Raw genomic sequence first — 17,466 nt, 5'->3', positions numbered from 1 at the left:
ATTAAACAATCAGGTTAGAAACTCCATTGCCATGTCTCCTAAGCATTTCCATACCTCCACTGAAATGTCATCTGGACCAACTGCCTTTCCACTCTCCTCTTCATACCTGCCCTCACTTCATCCTTACTAATCTCTTGGACTTCCTGATTTACTCTTACTACATCATCCAGCCTTTTCTCTTTCTCATTGTCTTCATTCATCAGCTCCTCAAAATATTCCATCCACCTTCTCAACACACTCCCCTCACTTGTCAGCACTATAACATCTGCATCTTTTACCACCCTAACCTGCTGCACATCCTTTCCAGCTCTGTCCCTTTGTCTGGCCAATCGGTACAAGTCCTTTTCTCCTTCCTTACTATTGAACTTCTTGTCCAGCTCGCTATATGCCTTTTCCTTTGCTTTTGCCACTTCTCTTTTCGCCTTACGCCACATCTCCTTGTACTCCTGTCTACTTTCTTCATCTCTCCGACTATCTCAATTCCTTTTTGCCAATTTCTTTCTCCTTATGCTTTCCTGGACATCTTCATTCTACTGCCAAGTCTCCCTTCCACTGTCCAGATGTCATACCAAGTACCTTCATGTCTGTCTCCCTCACCACATCTGCAGTACTTTTCCAGTTGTCCAAAAATGCTTCCCCTCCATCCAATGCCTCTCTCACCTGCTTACTGAATTTCACACAACAGTCTTCCTCCTTCCTTCTGTCTGATCCTTTGTTGAGCTCTCACTCTCTTCTTCTTCTTCACCTCTAAACTCGTCCTACAAACCACCATCCCATACCGTCTAGTTACACCGTCTCCTGCCGCCACCTTGCAGTCTCCAATTTCTTTTAGCTTGATATACTACAACAACAAAAATATCACAAAATAATTATGTCATATGATATTATTTTGAATGTGAGCCACTGGGCATAAATGTGGTGACTTTTTTACCCTTGCGCAGTCGGATTAGAGTGACGGGAAACAGTTTATTCCACACTTCAACATTAAATCTAAATATTACAAGAAATAGAAAGGATTGATGAAATGAGTGTGAGCTCCAAAGTCTTTGTTTCATTCAGCAGCTTCCTGCAGTGGAACTGAAAATCGCCACATATTCCGTCTGAACGCATTGTTTTCAGGAACAGCTGAAGAACATCTGTTTGAAGGATTTCATGTTTGAGTCACAAGTTTTATTCAGACTCACATGTTTAGTTTGATACTTTTTCTTCATCTGTGAATCAACAGCAAATCATTTATGACCGTGAGAGGTGAGCAAATATGGAGGAGGCCATAAAGGTTAATCATAAAGCGGCACACAGGCTGCACGCCTCTCACGGCTGTACATGTGAATACACCCGCTGCCATCAACATGCTCACCTATAAAGTGACATCGTCAGTTTGTTCGGCGGAAAACCAGCAGCGTTTAAATTTACAGTACGCCAACATCAGCAACAACAAGGGCAACCAGAGGTTAGAGGTCACAGGGCTGTAACCCCTGACAGCATGCATGGGAAAAATACAGAAAAATAAAGAAACTCTCATTTAAAAAAAAATTTGTAGAGAAACCAATGACAAAAAAGAGAGGAACACAGGAGGAGAACAAGAGAAGAACAGGAGAGCAAGAGGAGAACAGACTCCTGCTGCTTTCCTCTTGTTCTCCATCTCTTCTTCTCTTGTTCTCCTCATGCTTTCCTCCTGCTCCTCCTTCTTCTCGTTCTCTTCCTTCTTTTCTCTTAAACAAGCGGAGAACAGGAGGAGAACATAAGGAGAGCAAGAGGAGAACAGAAGGAGAACAAGAAAACAGAAGGAGAACAAGAGGAACAGAAGACGAACAAGAGAAGAACAGAAGTAGAACAAGGGAAAAGTAGGAAGAGAACAAGAGAAGAATGGGAGAAGAACAAGAGGACAGCAGTAGGTGAACAAGAGAAGAACAGAAGAAGAACAAGAGGAGAACAGAGGCAGAACAAGAAGGGACGAACAAGATGAAAGCAGCAGGAGAACAAGAGACCAGAAGAAGAACAAGAGGAGAATAGAAGGAGAAAAAGAGGAGAGCAGGAGGAGAACAAGAGAAGCACAGAAGGAGAAGAATGGAAAAGTATGAATACAACAAGAGAAGAACAGAAGAACAAGAGGAGAAGAACAAGATGAAAGCAGCAGGAGAACAAGAGACCAGAAGAAGAACAAGAGGAGAACAAGAGGAGAGCAGTAGGTGAACAAGAGAAAAACAGAAGAAGAACAAGAGGAGAACAGAAGCAGAACAAGAGGGGAAGAACAAGACAAAAGCAGCAGGAGAATATGAGACCAGAAGAAGAACAAGAGGAGAACAGAGGAGAAAAAGAGGAGAGCGGGAGGAGACCAAGAGAAGAACAGAAGGAGAACAAGGGAAAAGTATGACTACAACAAGAGAAGAACAGAAGAACAAGAGGAGAACAAGATGAAAGCAACAGGAGAACAAGAGACCAGAAGAACAAGAGGAGAACAAGAGGAGAGCAGTAGGTGAACAAGAGAAGAACAGAAGGAGAACAGGAGGATAACAAGAGGAAAGCAGGAGATGAACAAAAATGAAAAGTTGATCAGACTAATATTTTTGGAAAAATTAACAATTTCAAGTAACCAGTAAACAATGGATGTTGTGCTGTAATGCACCACAGGGGTTCAGGTTTTGGGGTTTTAAATGTTGTTGTGGTTCATGTTAAACAGTGTTGTTCGTGTTATCGATTTATTGTGTTTGTAGTTCAATTGTTCAATTGCAGTTCAATTTTTGTAGTCAGTTTAGTTAAGTGTCATGTTGCCATTACCATGAGTGAAAAGTGTATTGCGTTTGATGACTTCCGCCATCTCTGTTTCTGCCTGTCTAAAATTAGAAGCACCTGCTTGTAGCAGATGTGGAAAAGACAAAAAGCTCTCTGCGCTTGTGTGTGTGTGTGTGTGTGTGTGTGTGTGTGTGTGTGTGTGTGTGTGTGTGTGTGTGTGTGTGTGTGTGTGTGTGTAACTTCAATCACAAAGAAACTGAGGACAGCTGACATTTACCGTTTGTTATGCTTATGTATTTTGGGTCATGGATGAATGCCGCATGAGATTGGTTGGAGAGTCGGCGCAGCAGGGGCAGTGTTGCATTTGCTCTACCGCACTGTTGTGATGAAAAGGGAGCTGACCAAAAAGGCGAAGCTCTTGAGCTACTGGTCAATCTTCGTTCCTACTCTCACCTATGGTCATGAGTGTTGGGTCATGACCGAAAGAACTAGATCGTGGGTACAAGCAGCCAAAATGGGCTTCCTTAGAAGGGTGGCTGGTGTCTCCCTTAGAGATAGGGTGAGAAGTTCGGTCATCCGTGGGGAGCTCGGAGTAGAGTCGCTGCTCCTTCGCGTTGAAAAGAGCCAGCTGAGGTGGTTCGGGCATCTGGTAAGGATGCCTCCTGGGCACCTCCCAAGGGAGGTGTTCCAGGCACGTCCATCTGGGAGGAGACCCAGGGGAAGACCCAGGACTAGGTGGAGAGATTTTATCTCCACACTGGCCTGGGAACACCTTGGGATCCACCGGTCAGAGGTGGTCAATGTGGACCGGGAAAGAGACGTCTGGGGTCCCCTGCTGGAGCTGTTGCCCCTGCGACCCGAACCCGGATAAGCGGTTGAAGATGAGTGATGAGTGGAATGAATGCTGCCAAAACAGAACGTTGATAGAACTAATATTTTTGGAGAAGTTACGCATATTAGCTAACAACACTGAACAATGGATGTTCCAAACTACATTCTGGTATTCAAAGCGCCTTGAGGCAACTTTGTTGTGATTTGGCACTATATAAATTAAAATAAATTGAATCAAAATTGGAGTCACACACCATTCCAGCAGGGGGCAGTAAATTATCTTATGTTAAAAGCGTGAGGGAGCGGGTGCATCATTTTATTTCGTAGGTTCAATGTAAGTATTGTAAGTACATTAAAAATACATGGATGACACAAGAAAGTGAAAACACTTATTTCCATTGTGGTCCATTTAAAAATCAAATGACAGAATAGAAGTAATAATAAAATAAAATAATAATAATAATAACTGTGTCTTTTGTAAATGGTAAACTGGATCCTTGCAGTTTGCTTACCAGCCAAAGAAAGGTGTGGAGGATGCGAAAACTGTACAAGCACCTGGATAAACCACGATCTCATGCGAGACTTTTATTCGCTGATTTTTTGTCAGCTTTTAATAAGATGCAGCCTCACATTTTGATTGAGAGGCTGTCGTCTTATTTGAATCTTCCTGATCAGCTTCTCCTGCTGATTTTAAGCTTCGTCACTGAGAGGGTCCCCCGGGTGTTTGTAAATGGAAATGTGTCCTCTACAACTGTGTCAAACAGAGGTTCACCTCAGGGATGTGTGCTGTGCCCTCTGCTGTTTATCATGTACACTGATAGCGGCAGGACTTCTCAGGAGAACAGATTTCTGATGACACTGTCCTCCTGTCTCAACTATATGGCTCAGAGTCTGATCATGGTCCTGCACTACCTGAGTTTAAGTGGTGTGATGATAATTTCCTTGACCTGAATGTGTCCAAAACTCAAGAAATGTTCACTGATTTCAGGCAGACCAACACGGGACACAAAGCTAGTGTCATACATGGTGTAGAGGTCCAGTTGAGTCTCATAAAGACTGTGGAACAGTGTTTGGCTCTCAAGTTTGACATCAAACCTGGACAAAACTCAAGAAATGTTCACTTGATTTCAGGCAGACCAACACGGGACACAAAGCTAGTGTCATACATGGTGTAGAGGTCCAGTTGAGTCTCATAAAGACTGTGGAACAGTGTTTGGCTCTCAAGTTTGACATCAAACCTGGACAAAACTCAAGAAATGTTCACTGATTTCAGGCAGACCAACACGGGACACAAAGCTAGTGTCATACATGGTGTAGAGGTCCAGTTGAGTCTCATAAAGACTGTGGAACAGTGTTTGGCTCTCAAGTTTGACATCAAACTTGGACAAAACTCAAGAAATGTTCACTGATTTCAGGCAGACCAACACGGGACACAAAGCTAGTGTCATACATGGTGTAGAGGTCCAGTTGAGTCTCATAAAGACTGTGGAACAGTGTTTGGCTCTCAAGTTTGACATCAAACTTGGACAAAACTCAAGAAATGTTCACTGATTTCAGGCAGACCAACACGGGACACAAAGCTAGTGTCATACATGGTGTAGAGGTCCAGTTGAGTCTCATAAAGACTGTGGAACAGTGTTTGGCTCTCAAGTTTGACATCAAACTTGGACAAAACTCAAGAAATGTTCACTGATTTCAGGCAGACCAACACGGGACACAAAGCTAGTGTCATACATGGTGTAGAGGTCCAGTTGAGTCTCATAAAGACTGTGGAACAGTGTTTGGCTCTCAAGTTTGACATCAAACCTGGACAACAGATCCATCTGATGAGGACGCTGAACTCTTTCAAATGTTAGTATGAGGATTTTAAGTAACTTTTATTGCTCATTCATTGAAAGTCTTTTAACATTCTCTTGCATATGTTAGTTCAACGGATTGTCTATTAAGGACAAAAAACACCTGAATAGCTTTGTCAGTGTTTGCTCTAAAATAATTGGGGTCAAGCAAAGAGACTTGCGTTTGTTTTGAGAGAATATATAGACAACAAGAACCTAAAAAAATTATAAATACATTAAAACAGTAAATAACATTAAAAAGTACATAATTAACAGGAAATAAAAGGGTTGAGTTCCTTTTCTGAAAATTGTTGAGGTCTAAAAACATTCTGGACTCACACGCCGTTCCTACTCATTGCTTAATTTATTACCACCCTTGAAAAATGTCAGATACCTATTATATAAATACGACCCAATCTAGAGCCCGTGGATCCCCACGGGTAACACGCAGTTTACGTACATGGTTTTGTCAGAGTGTCGCCTCATTTTACTGCCACTAGGAGGCGGTAACGTACAACGACGACGACGAAGAAGAACCGCCGCTCGCCTGAAGAATAAAGATGTCGGTTCAGAAAACTCTCCCTAAAGATGCTCAGGTGAGGATGAAAACTTTCCTGCAGGTCACAGCTTTAATTCTTTCTGGTGTTCAGGAGCTCTCTTACTGGCTGCGGTTCGGTCGTGTCTCTGAATGTTATTTAGCTGTTAGCTAAAGCAGCGCGCTGTCTCAAATATAAACAGAACTGACGTCACCCGACTTTTAACTTTAAACATTCGACATTTGGGTCGCCGCAACTTCATAAATGCGGCTGAATTAAAGGAAAAGTGCAGTTTGATTGCTGTGTTCGGGGGCAGCAGCTTCCCGCAGTTTGCTATCAGCATCTCACCATGTCATTTAGATCCTTCAGACTTTTTTGAGTAAATGTTTCGGTGGAGCATGAGCATGGCTAAAACCTTTCAGCTTCCTTGTTGGAAAGATTAAAAAAAGAAAATAAGATTATAAAATCAAACCGTCACTGTGATAGTCACTACTGTGACCGGTCCAAGATGGCGGCCACATTTCTTTCGCCTCAGCAACCAATGTGGCATCTACTCCACTTTGTAATGTCTATGATCGTCTAAACGGACAGAGTTGTGACGTCATCACGCATGCGCGTAGATGCTGTCTTGCGGAAACTTGAAAATCCCCCATTCTTTAACAGCTTTCTTTTACAGAACTTGATAGAACTTGACCACGTTGATTAAAAATTCATCACTCAAAGAATCAACGTGATTGTTTTTTATTTTATTTATTTTTTGAGGACCACAGTGGACATAAGTGTCTTTGCTTTATTGTTGTCTTCAGCAGTTAATGATTTATGTGTTTTATTTACATTTGTTGTCGTTGCCAAATAAAACAAAATCAAGACTTGTGTTAAATGAGTAGCACCTGATTTCTTTGCTCTTTCAGAAAAGAAAAAAAATTCATACTCTCTGAGCTTTTTACGGTGTAAATAAATAACCTTATGCACTTGAATCCAGGTCACGTCTGACAGGAGTGCACGTGGCAGAGAGTCCACGTACTGTAGCCAGACACTTGTCAGGTTCTGGAGCAAATCCTTCACACCACAGAACCGCTTCAGCCTCCAAACTCGATTTTCACCTACATTTTTGATTTGATTTATTTGGCAATCAAATACATTTAAGTAAAAACAATACAGTGTAAAAAAAATTGCAGAGGATAGCACAGTGAAACATAAAATTAATGTGTTCTAGTCCTCAGAAAAAAACAAAGCAACAAATTAACAACTTGTTAAAAAAGCACAAAATACAAAAAGAGAAATACTGAACAAAATGACTAACAAATGAGAAATGAGCTGGGAACAAGTCACGGCAACAATTTGGTGGGTGATACTGTTTGAGAGACAACTTTAAATAATCGGGTCATTTTTGTGTAACTGATAATGTCAGTACACGTTTCAATGAGTCAAACATTAGGTTCTTCAGAATATTCTGACATTGGAACTAGAAGGTGGAAAAATATGAAAATATTGTAAATAAACAATAATTAAGATGAACTCTGGCCCTGTGAACAGACATTGTACAACCCCTGGCAAAAATTATGGAATCACCGGCCTTGGAGGATGTTCATTCAGTTGTTTAATTTTGTAGAAAAAAAGCAGGTCACAGACATGACACAAAACTAAAGTCATTTCAAATGGCAACTTTCTGGCTTTAACAAACACTATAAGAAATCAGGAAAAAAAATTGTGGCAGTCAGTAATGGTTACTTTTTTAGACCAAGCAGAGGGGAAAAAATATGGAATCACTCAATTCTGAGGAAAAAATTATGGAATCATGAAAAACAAAAGAACGCTCCAACACATCACTAGTATTTTGTTGCACCACCTCTGGCTTTTATAACAGCTTGCAGTCTCTGAGGCATGGACTTAATGAGTGACAAACAGTACTCTTCGTCAATCTGGCTCCAACTTTCTCTGATTGCTGTTGCCAGATCAGCTTTGCAGATTAGAGCCTTGTCATGGACCATTTTCTTCAACTTCCACTAAAGATTTTCAATTGGATTAAGATCCGGACTATTTGCAGGCCATGACATTGACCCTATGTGTCTTTTTGCAAGGAATGTTTTCAAAGTTTTTGCTCTATGGCAAGATGCATTATCATCTTGAAAAATGATTTCATCATCCCCAAACATCCTTTCAATTGATGGAATAAGAAAAGTGTCCAAAATATCAACGTAAACTTGTGCATTTATTGATGATGTAATGACAGCCATCTCCCCAGTGCCTTTACCTGACATGCAGCCCCATATCATCAATGACTGTGGAAATTTACATGTTCTCTTCAGGCAGTCATCTTTATAAATCTCATTGGAACGGCACCAAACAAAAGTTCCAGCATTATCACCTTGCCCAATGCAGATTCGATATTCATCACTGAATATGACTTTCATCCAGTCATCCACAGTCCACGATTGCTTTTCCTTAGCCCATTGTAACCTTGTTTTTTTCTAACTGAATGAACATCCTCCGAGGCCGGTGATTCCATAATTATTGCCAGGGGTTGTACTTGAATTTTAAAAAATGGGGGGGGGGGTGCATGAAACATTTGATATACCATCTTGTTAACGTTAGCGGGTTCGACTCATATCTTTGTGGTGATGGAGTTGTGGCAGCTTCTTTAAAATGAAGTTGATTTGGATGTATTCTTCTGAACTTTGTGGTTGAAATCATGCGGTTGTTTTTGAGTAACATGTTATGGTCACCTGCTTCACTGTCACTGTGTGTGTGTGTGTGTGTGTGTGTGTGTGTGTGTGTGTGTGTGTGTGTGTGTGTGTGTGTGTGTGTGTGTGTGTGTGTGTGTGTGTGTGTGTGTGTGTGTGTGTGTGTGTGTGTGTGTGGGGCTGCAGCGGTGTCTAAAAATAAACAAATAAGCCTGTCAAAATCCTTAGAGTGGTCGTGTCCGTATATTGTAGGACGTTACCATTGTAACTACGAGCCTACATATAAATCAGGCTAATTGTGATTTACAGGGTTTTTTTTCTGTCTCTTTCTGTGATTTACGATGGCGCCCACTCTTTTTATCAGAGTAAATATTTAATTGATTCCACTCAGCTGTGTGACTCCGGGTCGGCACTGAGCCCGTTTCACTCCTTTGGTGGCGTCATAACGTTGGATCGTGTCCGTGTTTGAAACACAAACCTGGAGGTCAAAAATGTGTCGGATCAGTTTTAGCTGCTGACGTTGGTGTCTGTGGTGACGCTTCATGATTATTTTCAGGTGATGATCCAGATCCTGAAGGACATGGGGATCACAGAGTACGAGCCCCGAGTCATCAACCAGATGCTGGAGTTCACCTACAGTAAGTGAACAACGCTGAACCTGACATGGATTCTGCTTCAGTTCTGTTCTTTACTGATCCACAGAACTGGTGGTTCTGGATTTTAGTATTTCAAACAGGGAGTCATCGGGGTGTGTTGTCGTCCCTGAACATACTGATGGCTTTCGTCTTCGGTTGTTCAGTGCAGACGGTGTCCAGGGTTGTGAGGGTTTAATTCCAAAAGTCAGCCTTGAGTGGTTTTGTGCACTCACCACCTAAATTACACCCAAAAGACAAATTAGTGTTTTATTTCATAGAAATTCATACTGACTAAAACTTCAGGAAAACAAGTTGGCATCAACTTCAGACATTCTCACGTTCAGCAGTGATTTTAAAAACACTAAAATATTTGACTGAACAAGAAAGACTGGTTGGGGCGGCGTCTGATGTTTTACAGATGTACCAGACCGTTGTGATGAACTGCTGGTAATCTCACACACATAAAGTCTTCAGAGGATCACTTTGTGTCAGTGAAAGCTGGATGTCAACTTCTTACTTTTAAACTCTGATAAGACTGAAATGATGGTTCTTGGTCCAGTGAGACATCGGCATCAATTTGACCAGTAAACACTTAGACTAGGCTCGTGTGTCATACATCACACTGACAAAGTGAGGAACCTTGGGGTAATTTTTGGTCCTACATTGTCCTTTGACCTACACATTAGAGATATTACGAGGACTGCTTTCTTCTGCCTGCAGAATACAGTGAAGATTCGTCCCATCCTGTCTATGGCTGATGCTGAGACCCTGATCCATGCGTTTATCTCTTCTAGATTGGACTACTGCAATATTCTATTTTCTGGTTTACCATAGTCCAGCATTAGGGCTCTCCAACTGGTTCAAAATGCTGCAGCCAGACTTTTGACACGAAGCAGAAAGTTTAACCACATTACACCCATTTTGGTGTCTCTTCACTGGCTTCCTGTCCCTGTGAGATCAGATTTTAAGGTTCTGATTAGGGCTGAAACAATTCTTTGAGTAATTCGAACAATTCGATTACTACGGAAGCGTACTGCATTCACTGGATAAAAAAAATTTGACCACTGATCTCGTAATTACGAGATAAGGATCTCATAATTATGAGAAAATATCTCATAATTACGAGAAAAAATCTCGTAATTATGACATCAGGATCTCATAATTATGAGATCAAGCTATTTTTTTAATTTATTTTCTCTGTGTGTGTGTGTGTGTGTGTGTGTGTGTGTGTGTGTGTGTGTGTGTGTGTGTGTGTGTGTGTGTGTGTGTGTGTGTGTGTGTGTGTGTGTGTGTGTGTGTGTGTGTGTGTGTGTGTGTGTGTGTGTGTGTGTAATCGCTTCCGAACTTCCAGTCCCTCGGTAAAGACTAGCGTGAGAATGCTTGAGTCATAATCGAAAATCGGCCAATTTTTAACCTCCGACTCTGCGCTGTGATCCACACCATGGCGCGCACAAAGTGTGGATTTCCCACTAAACTGTTGCTGGATGAATGAAACTCCTCCAGCGAGGCGGGGCACAGCTCGGGCACACAGACTGACATGTGCCCGGGTGGGAGTGAGCCGTGCTGTGTCCCTCAGCGGTCGTGGGTCTGTGTGAGTGAAAGCTGGAAGTCGCCCCGTGCTCCTCCCTGGACATTCATCCGGGAGCACTTCAGGGCAAAAATCCACACTTTGTGTTTGATTATAGTGTGTTATCATCGGCTGAGCTCAGGCTGCTTCTTTACTGAGGGACTGGAAGTATGGAGAGTATACATAAAACAATTTAGACATCTGATCTTTTCTCATAATTACGAGATCCTGATCTCGTAATTATGAGATCTTTTCTCGTAATTACGAGATCAGGGGTCAATTTTTTTTTATCCAGTGAATGCAATACGCTTCCGTAGATTACAAAAAATGTTCGAGGCAAATTCTTTGCATCAAGGCTTCGTTTAAAGCTGTAGTACATATGCCAGGCCTGTATGTGGCACTGTAACGCTCCCCAAAAAACACAGAAGAAAACCATAGTGCTAATCAATGTAGCAAGCGATGCTACAGGTTTACAAAGCCACACGTTGAGTAAAATAAAGCCTTTTAAGAGAAAAGGTCCGCGCGGATCGTCTGAAAGGGAGTTATTGCGCATTTAAAGTGAAGCGGTGTGTTTGTATATATTTTAAAAAATTAACACGGTTTGCTCCACTGGCCGTTCTCCACCTCCGCAGATGAAGCGAAAGGACGCGCACTTAAATGAGTCATGTTTAATGATTAAAAAAAAGCTTTCATTCGGATTTGGTAAGAGTTTTTATCAACGGGCAGCTTTTGTGGAAACGCAGCAATCCACAGCCATTTTTCAAAGGCTTTGTTATTCGCCAAGTATCCACAGAAAACAAAGAATTTGACTTTGGTTTGAGCTGCTCTGTACGGCATGTAGACATATACACTAAACACTGAATAAATCACAGTAACAAAATGTGCAAATGGAATATACAATAAGAAAGAAAAAAGAATGCACTGAAGATTTCACAGACTGCCTGGGCTTAGGGTTTGGCAAAGCTCTTAAAACTCTTAATATGAAAAAATTAAGCCGGCAAAACAGAGAGGAACACCCTAAATTTAAAAATCTGCATGATGGCACAGAAACATTTTGCCACTGCTTAGGGAGAGCTCTGCCACTACTGATATTGTTTAAAAACATAAAGGTACGTTTTATCCGATTGATTAATTGATGAAATAATCAGAATATTCTTTCCCAAAAATATTCGATAGTTGCAGCCCTAGTTCTGCTACTACTAGTCTATAAAATTGTTCACGGATTGGCACCTCCCTACCTGGTTGACCTACTTAAACCTTACGTACCGGCCCGGGCTTTGCATTCTCAGGGTGCAGGACGACTTAGTGTCCCTAGGGTGAATAAGAAGTCTGCAGGTCACAGAGCTTTCTCTTCTTGTGCCCCTGTTCTGTGGAATGATCTCCCTGCATCAATTAAACAGTAAGATTCTGTACAGACTTTAAAGTCCAGACTTAAGACTCACTTATTTTCCCTTTCATATGGCTAGCATACTGGTATAGTTTTGTTCTACGCTTTTTACTCTTTTAAATTCATTTTATTAGTAAACGGAGCGTGGTGTAGCCGTAACTTTATCTAAATTCTGGGTCTATTAGTGAAGCTTAGGGCTAGTGGCCGGCGATCACCTTAGTATTTCTTCTGTTTTTCTTGTTGCTTAATGCTGACAAATTATACTGTATTTGTTGTCTTTCTGATGCCTGATTCTGTTTTTTTCTCTCTGTTTAAGGTGCAGCTCCATCCAGAGATGGGTGTGGTATTTGTTTCTGAAACCCTCCTGTCCTGTGCGCCAACAGCATTTCCTGTGTATTTGTTTTGTGAATTGTTCTGTAATTTATGTCTGTATCATTGCCCAAGCAGAGGGTCACCCCTTTGAGTCTGGTCTGCTTGAGGGTTCTTCTTCAGGGGGAGTTTTTCCTTCCCACTGTCTCCTGTGTTCTTGCTCTGGGGGTTGGTAAGGTTAGGCCTTACTTGTGTGAAGTACCTTGAGGCAACTTTGTTGTGATTTGTGAAGACCCAGGACTACGTAGAGAGATTATATCTTCACACTGGCCCGGTAACGCCTCGGGTTCCCCCAGTCAGAGGTGGTCAGTGTGGCCCAGGAAAGGGAATTCCCGGGTCCCCTGCTGGAGCTGTTGCCCCTGTGACCCAATCCCAGATAAAAGGTTGAAGATGAGTGAGTGAAGAAGGAGCTGAGTCATAAGACAAGGCTCTCAATTTACCAGCCGATTTATCCTCCTATCCTCACTTATGGTCATGAACTTTGGGTAATGACTGAAAGAATAATATTGTGGATATAAGCGGTGGAAATGAGATGCGTCCGTCTGTTATGTGGGCTTACAGTCCTGGAAAGGGTGAGAAGCTCCACTTTCTGGGAGGGACTCAGAGTAGAACCGTTGCTTCTTCACATCAGAAGGAACCAGCTGATGTGTTTTAAGTATCTGGTGAGGATGCCCTTTGGTGACCTCCCTAGGGAGGTCTTCCAGGCATGTCCAACTGGGAGGAGAACCTGGGGAGGACTCAGGACATACCGGAGGGGTTGTATTGCCCAGCAGGTTTATGAACACCTCGGGATCCCCCAGGAAGGCTTAGAGGATGTGGACAAGGGTAGGGAAGTGTGGAATGAGCCGCTTGGTCTGTTGCCACAACAGAACAGAGGATTTTATTTCAGTGTTGAGTTTTCAGAATCCTGTCCAGGCTTTGATCATGAGGTTCAGCTTCTTCAGTTCAAAGATCGCTGCTGGAAGTTGAGATGTGCTGCCTGAGCTTCAGTCTGCAGACTTTTGATTGTTTCACCGGTAAAACCTTTACAAATGTCGCATGAATGTAAAATAGCGGTAATGTCCCAGTTTATCGGCCTCTCGCCTGTTAAATCCCATCGGTGACACGCTGCTCATTTCCTTCACAGGATACGTGACCACCATCATTGAAGACGCCAAAATTTATGCCACACACGCCAAGAAGTCCACCGTAGACGCAGACGACATCAAGCTGGCTATCCAGTGCCGGATGGACCAGTCGTTTACATCACCACCGCCGCGAGACGTAAGTGCTGACTTCTTTCTTCAGTTACACCCTGTATTGTGAATGTTTGGGATTTTTTTTTTTTTTTTTACCCTATGAATGAATTGTGTGTTTAGTTCCTGTTGGAGGTGGCGAGGCAAAAGAACCAGACGCCGCTGCCCCTCATTAAACCGTACAGCGGTCCTCGACTTCCTCCAGACCGCTACTGTCTGACCGCCCCCAACTACAGGCTCAAATCCATCCAGAAAAAGGTGAAAACGCCTCCCAACGTCTCACCCGCCACCAAATACGGAATGAAATGTGCAACGGAACAGGGAAGTAAATGGACTGCATTTATATGGCGCTTTTCCATCTGCATCAGAAGCTCAAAGCGCTTTACAATAATGCCTCACATTCACCCCGATGTCAGGGTACAGCCATTCAAGGTGCTCACTACACACCGGGAGCAACTCGGGGATTAAGGACCTTGCTCAAGGGCCCTTAGTGATTTTCTGGTCAGGCTGGGGTTTGAACTGAGGATCCTCTTGTCTCAAGCCCAACGCTTAACCACTAGACCATCACCTCCCCCAGTAAAACCAAAATTAAATAAAACTGGTCAATGTGATTTTTCTTGCATGGCTTTTCAAGGGATTTTGGGTAATTTGGTGGCACTGAATCTGAACCTGGTGTTAGTTTTTGCCTTTAACCCCGGGTCGCAGACCACAGCCCCCCCCCCCCATCGCCAAAATTGGTCCACTCTGCCTTCACTGTGCATGAGTCATTTGGGACCACAGCAGCACGTCTGAGTCTCTACACCCAAAGTGATCAAAGGGAATAATGTGATTATTAACCATCAGATGACAAAGTAAAACCTCTTAAATCATTCTAAAGTCAGTTTTAAGCAGAGACGAGGTGATAATCAATGAGTCGCTACTAGTGCTGTGAAATGACGGAGGCGCAGTGAACGCAGCAGCTCATGTAGCCGCGGCGCTCTGATCACTTCCTCCGTCTTTTATGATGAAATAATACTGAATTTATGTGGAAATGATTGTTGTACAAAAGCTTCAGATATCTGTCGCTGAGACAGATGATGACTGGAGGCAGTTTGAAGCAGAATCGAGGTGCTAATCAGTGAACCGCTGCTAATGATGCATGTGCAGTGAAGCCAGGGGGGCCGTTCGGGCGATGACATCAGCCTGAGTTCTCTTAGTACCATTTTAACATTCTAAAGCTTGAATGGTTTAAACCGATCTCTCTCTCCTACCCCCCCCCCCCCCCCCCCAAAAAAAAAACAAAACAAAACAGGTGTCATCATCTGGCGGCAGAGTGTCGGTGCCCCGCCTTAGTGTCGGCGCCAGCCGGCCGAACACACCAACCCTCGGTGAGTTCACATTGTATATCTTAGGGCTCCACGTTAACTTTTGGAGGTGCCTGTCGTGACCCCTGATGCCCCCCACCATCCAGTTTACTGCATAAAATATGACGTCTGGGGACAGAGGGGTCCGGCGGTTTGAGTCCCCCTGAGGTCTCAGTGTGTTCTAACTGTTCTGTATCCACAGGAACACCGTCTGTTACCTCCAAGGTCGGCGCTCCGGGGTGTCTGACGGGTCAGCGGTTCACTGTGCAGATTCCTCCTTCATCACAGACGGCCACCACCAAAACCAGTAAGAACCAGTTTGATCCTCGCGGCTGGAAATTGCCGCCATGTTTGAATCTGCAGTCAAACCTTTGATGCTTTTTAAATAATAATCTCCTCTTGGTCACACGACCTTCAGAGCAACAAGAAAAGTTTAATTCAAAAATAAGTGATGATGTGAATCTCGTGTCGTCCAAAAACTCCCAAAATTTAATCGTACCGAGTTTCAGCTCGGCATTAAAGGCTCGTGTTGTTCCTGCAGCCACACCCGCCATCTCCAACGTCCTGATCAACCCGTCGCTGATCAGCTCCAAGAACATCCTCATCACCACCAACATGGTGTCGCAGAACTCTGCCAGCGAGTCCCTCAAGAGGAAGCACGAGGACGACGACGACTACGACGCACTATGACCGCGTGCGAGCCCCGCCCCTACCAGCTGAGCCGGCCTGAGACAGCACCTCCTGCTGTGCCAAACTAAAATCACAAATACTGAAATTAGAAATCATCAGACTGACAGCTTCCAAAGCGCCGTCAGCAGTTTGTATTTATTTGTTATCGATCATTGAAGCGATCGGTAGATTTATCAGCTGTCCAATTAATTCCCCATTTCAGCAGCTTTTAATCTGAACTCAATAAAATGTTCATGTTCTGACCTTATGTGTCGATTGTCAGTGTTTCTTCTTTCCTGGAGTCGCCACAGATCAGAACATTGATTTGACACATTAACATCCAAGTATGGATCTGTGACCTGAGCTGAGGACTGGGTGTCTCTTTGGTCCCAGGTCTGTGGAGTTTCATTGAGTCCTGCTGAAATGACTTTGTGTCCAATGCACGGTTACTTAGTGAGACTCATATGAGGAGGGTGACTGACACTGTGAGGGAATATCAGACACCACATTTAGTCCATGTGGGGAGTTTCTGTGGATATGGTCAGGAACACAGGTGTCTCAGGACCCCAGAGAGTGAAGATGACCAAGGACACACCCTTTTGTGGACTGATGAGAGTAAAATTGTCTTTTTGGGTCCAAGGGCTGCAGACAGTTTGTGAGACGACCCCCAAACTCTGAATTCAAGCCACAGTTCACAGTGAAGACAGTGAAGCATGGTGGTGCAAGCATCATATGGGCATGTTTCTCCTACTATGGTGTTGGGCCGATATATCACATACCAGGTATCATGGATCAGTTTGGATATGTCAAAATACTTGAAGAGGTCATGTTGCCTTATGCTGAAGAGGACATGCCCTTGAAATGGGTGTTTCAACAAGACAATGACCCCAAGCACACTAGTAAACATGCAAAATCTCAGTTCCAAACCAACAAAATTAATGCCTCACAGATGTGAAGAAATCATGAAAATCTGTGGTTATACAACTAAATACTAGTTTAGTGATTCACAGGATTGCTAAAAAAGCAGTTTGAACATAATAGTTTTGAGTTTGTAGCGTCAACAGCAGATGCTATTATTGTGAACACCCCCTTTTCTACTTTTTTTTTTTTTTACTAATAGCCCAATTTCATAGCCTTAAGAGTGTGCATATCATGAATGCTTGGTCTTGTTGGATTTGTGAGAATCTATTGACTCTACTGGTACCTTGTTTCCCATGTAACAATAAGAAATATACTCAAAACCTGGATTAATCTTTTTACGATAGTCACATAGTACTATTATTGTGAACAGTACTGTAGGTAAGATGGTTACTTTGAAGATGTGGGGATGGAACATTTGAGAGGTTGCCACCCATCAAGTGCTGAGCCCCAAATGAAGAAACATTTTTATCTGCAGAATTAAATGGACTGTATTTATATAGAGCTTCTTTATCTGCAGCAGAAGCTCAAAGTGCTTTACAATGATACCTCACATTCACACAATGTGAGGCTGCTGCCATGCAAGGTGCGCACTACATTTTCCGGTCTGGCTGGAGTTTGAACAGAGGATCATCTGGTCTCAAGCCCAACACAGAACAAAATTGCACTGAAATGTTTCAAAACCAGACAAGACGAAGAAAAAGCTGAAATGCTGATTAACCTC

The 17,466-nt window shown here is 42.9% G+C and overlaps 1 protein-coding gene across 1 annotated transcript; it reads left to right on the top strand.

The window, feature by feature from the left end:
* Positions 1–5,902: 5,902 nt before the first annotated feature.
* Positions 5,903–15,956, top strand: taf9 (TAF9 RNA polymerase II, TATA box binding protein (TBP)-associated factor). Its single transcript, XM_034177626.1, has 7 exons — positions 5,903–5,995; positions 9,176–9,257; positions 13,704–13,840; positions 13,936–14,070; positions 15,104–15,179; positions 15,358–15,462; positions 15,697–15,956. Exons 1-7 carry the CDS (start codon positions 5,960–5,962, stop codon positions 15,843–15,845), a joined length of 720 nt encoding a protein of 239 aa, XP_034033517.1. The 5' UTR covers positions 5,903–5,959; the 3' UTR covers positions 15,846–15,956.
* Positions 15,957–17,466: the final 1,510 nt, after the last annotated feature.

This window comes from Thalassophryne amazonica, chromosome 9, assembly GCF_902500255.1.
Source record: "Thalassophryne amazonica chromosome 9, fThaAma1.1, whole genome shotgun sequence".
NCBI lineage: Eukaryota > Metazoa > Chordata > Actinopteri > Batrachoidiformes > Batrachoididae > Thalassophryne > Thalassophryne amazonica.
This window is presented reverse-complemented; position numbering and strand designations above follow the sequence as displayed.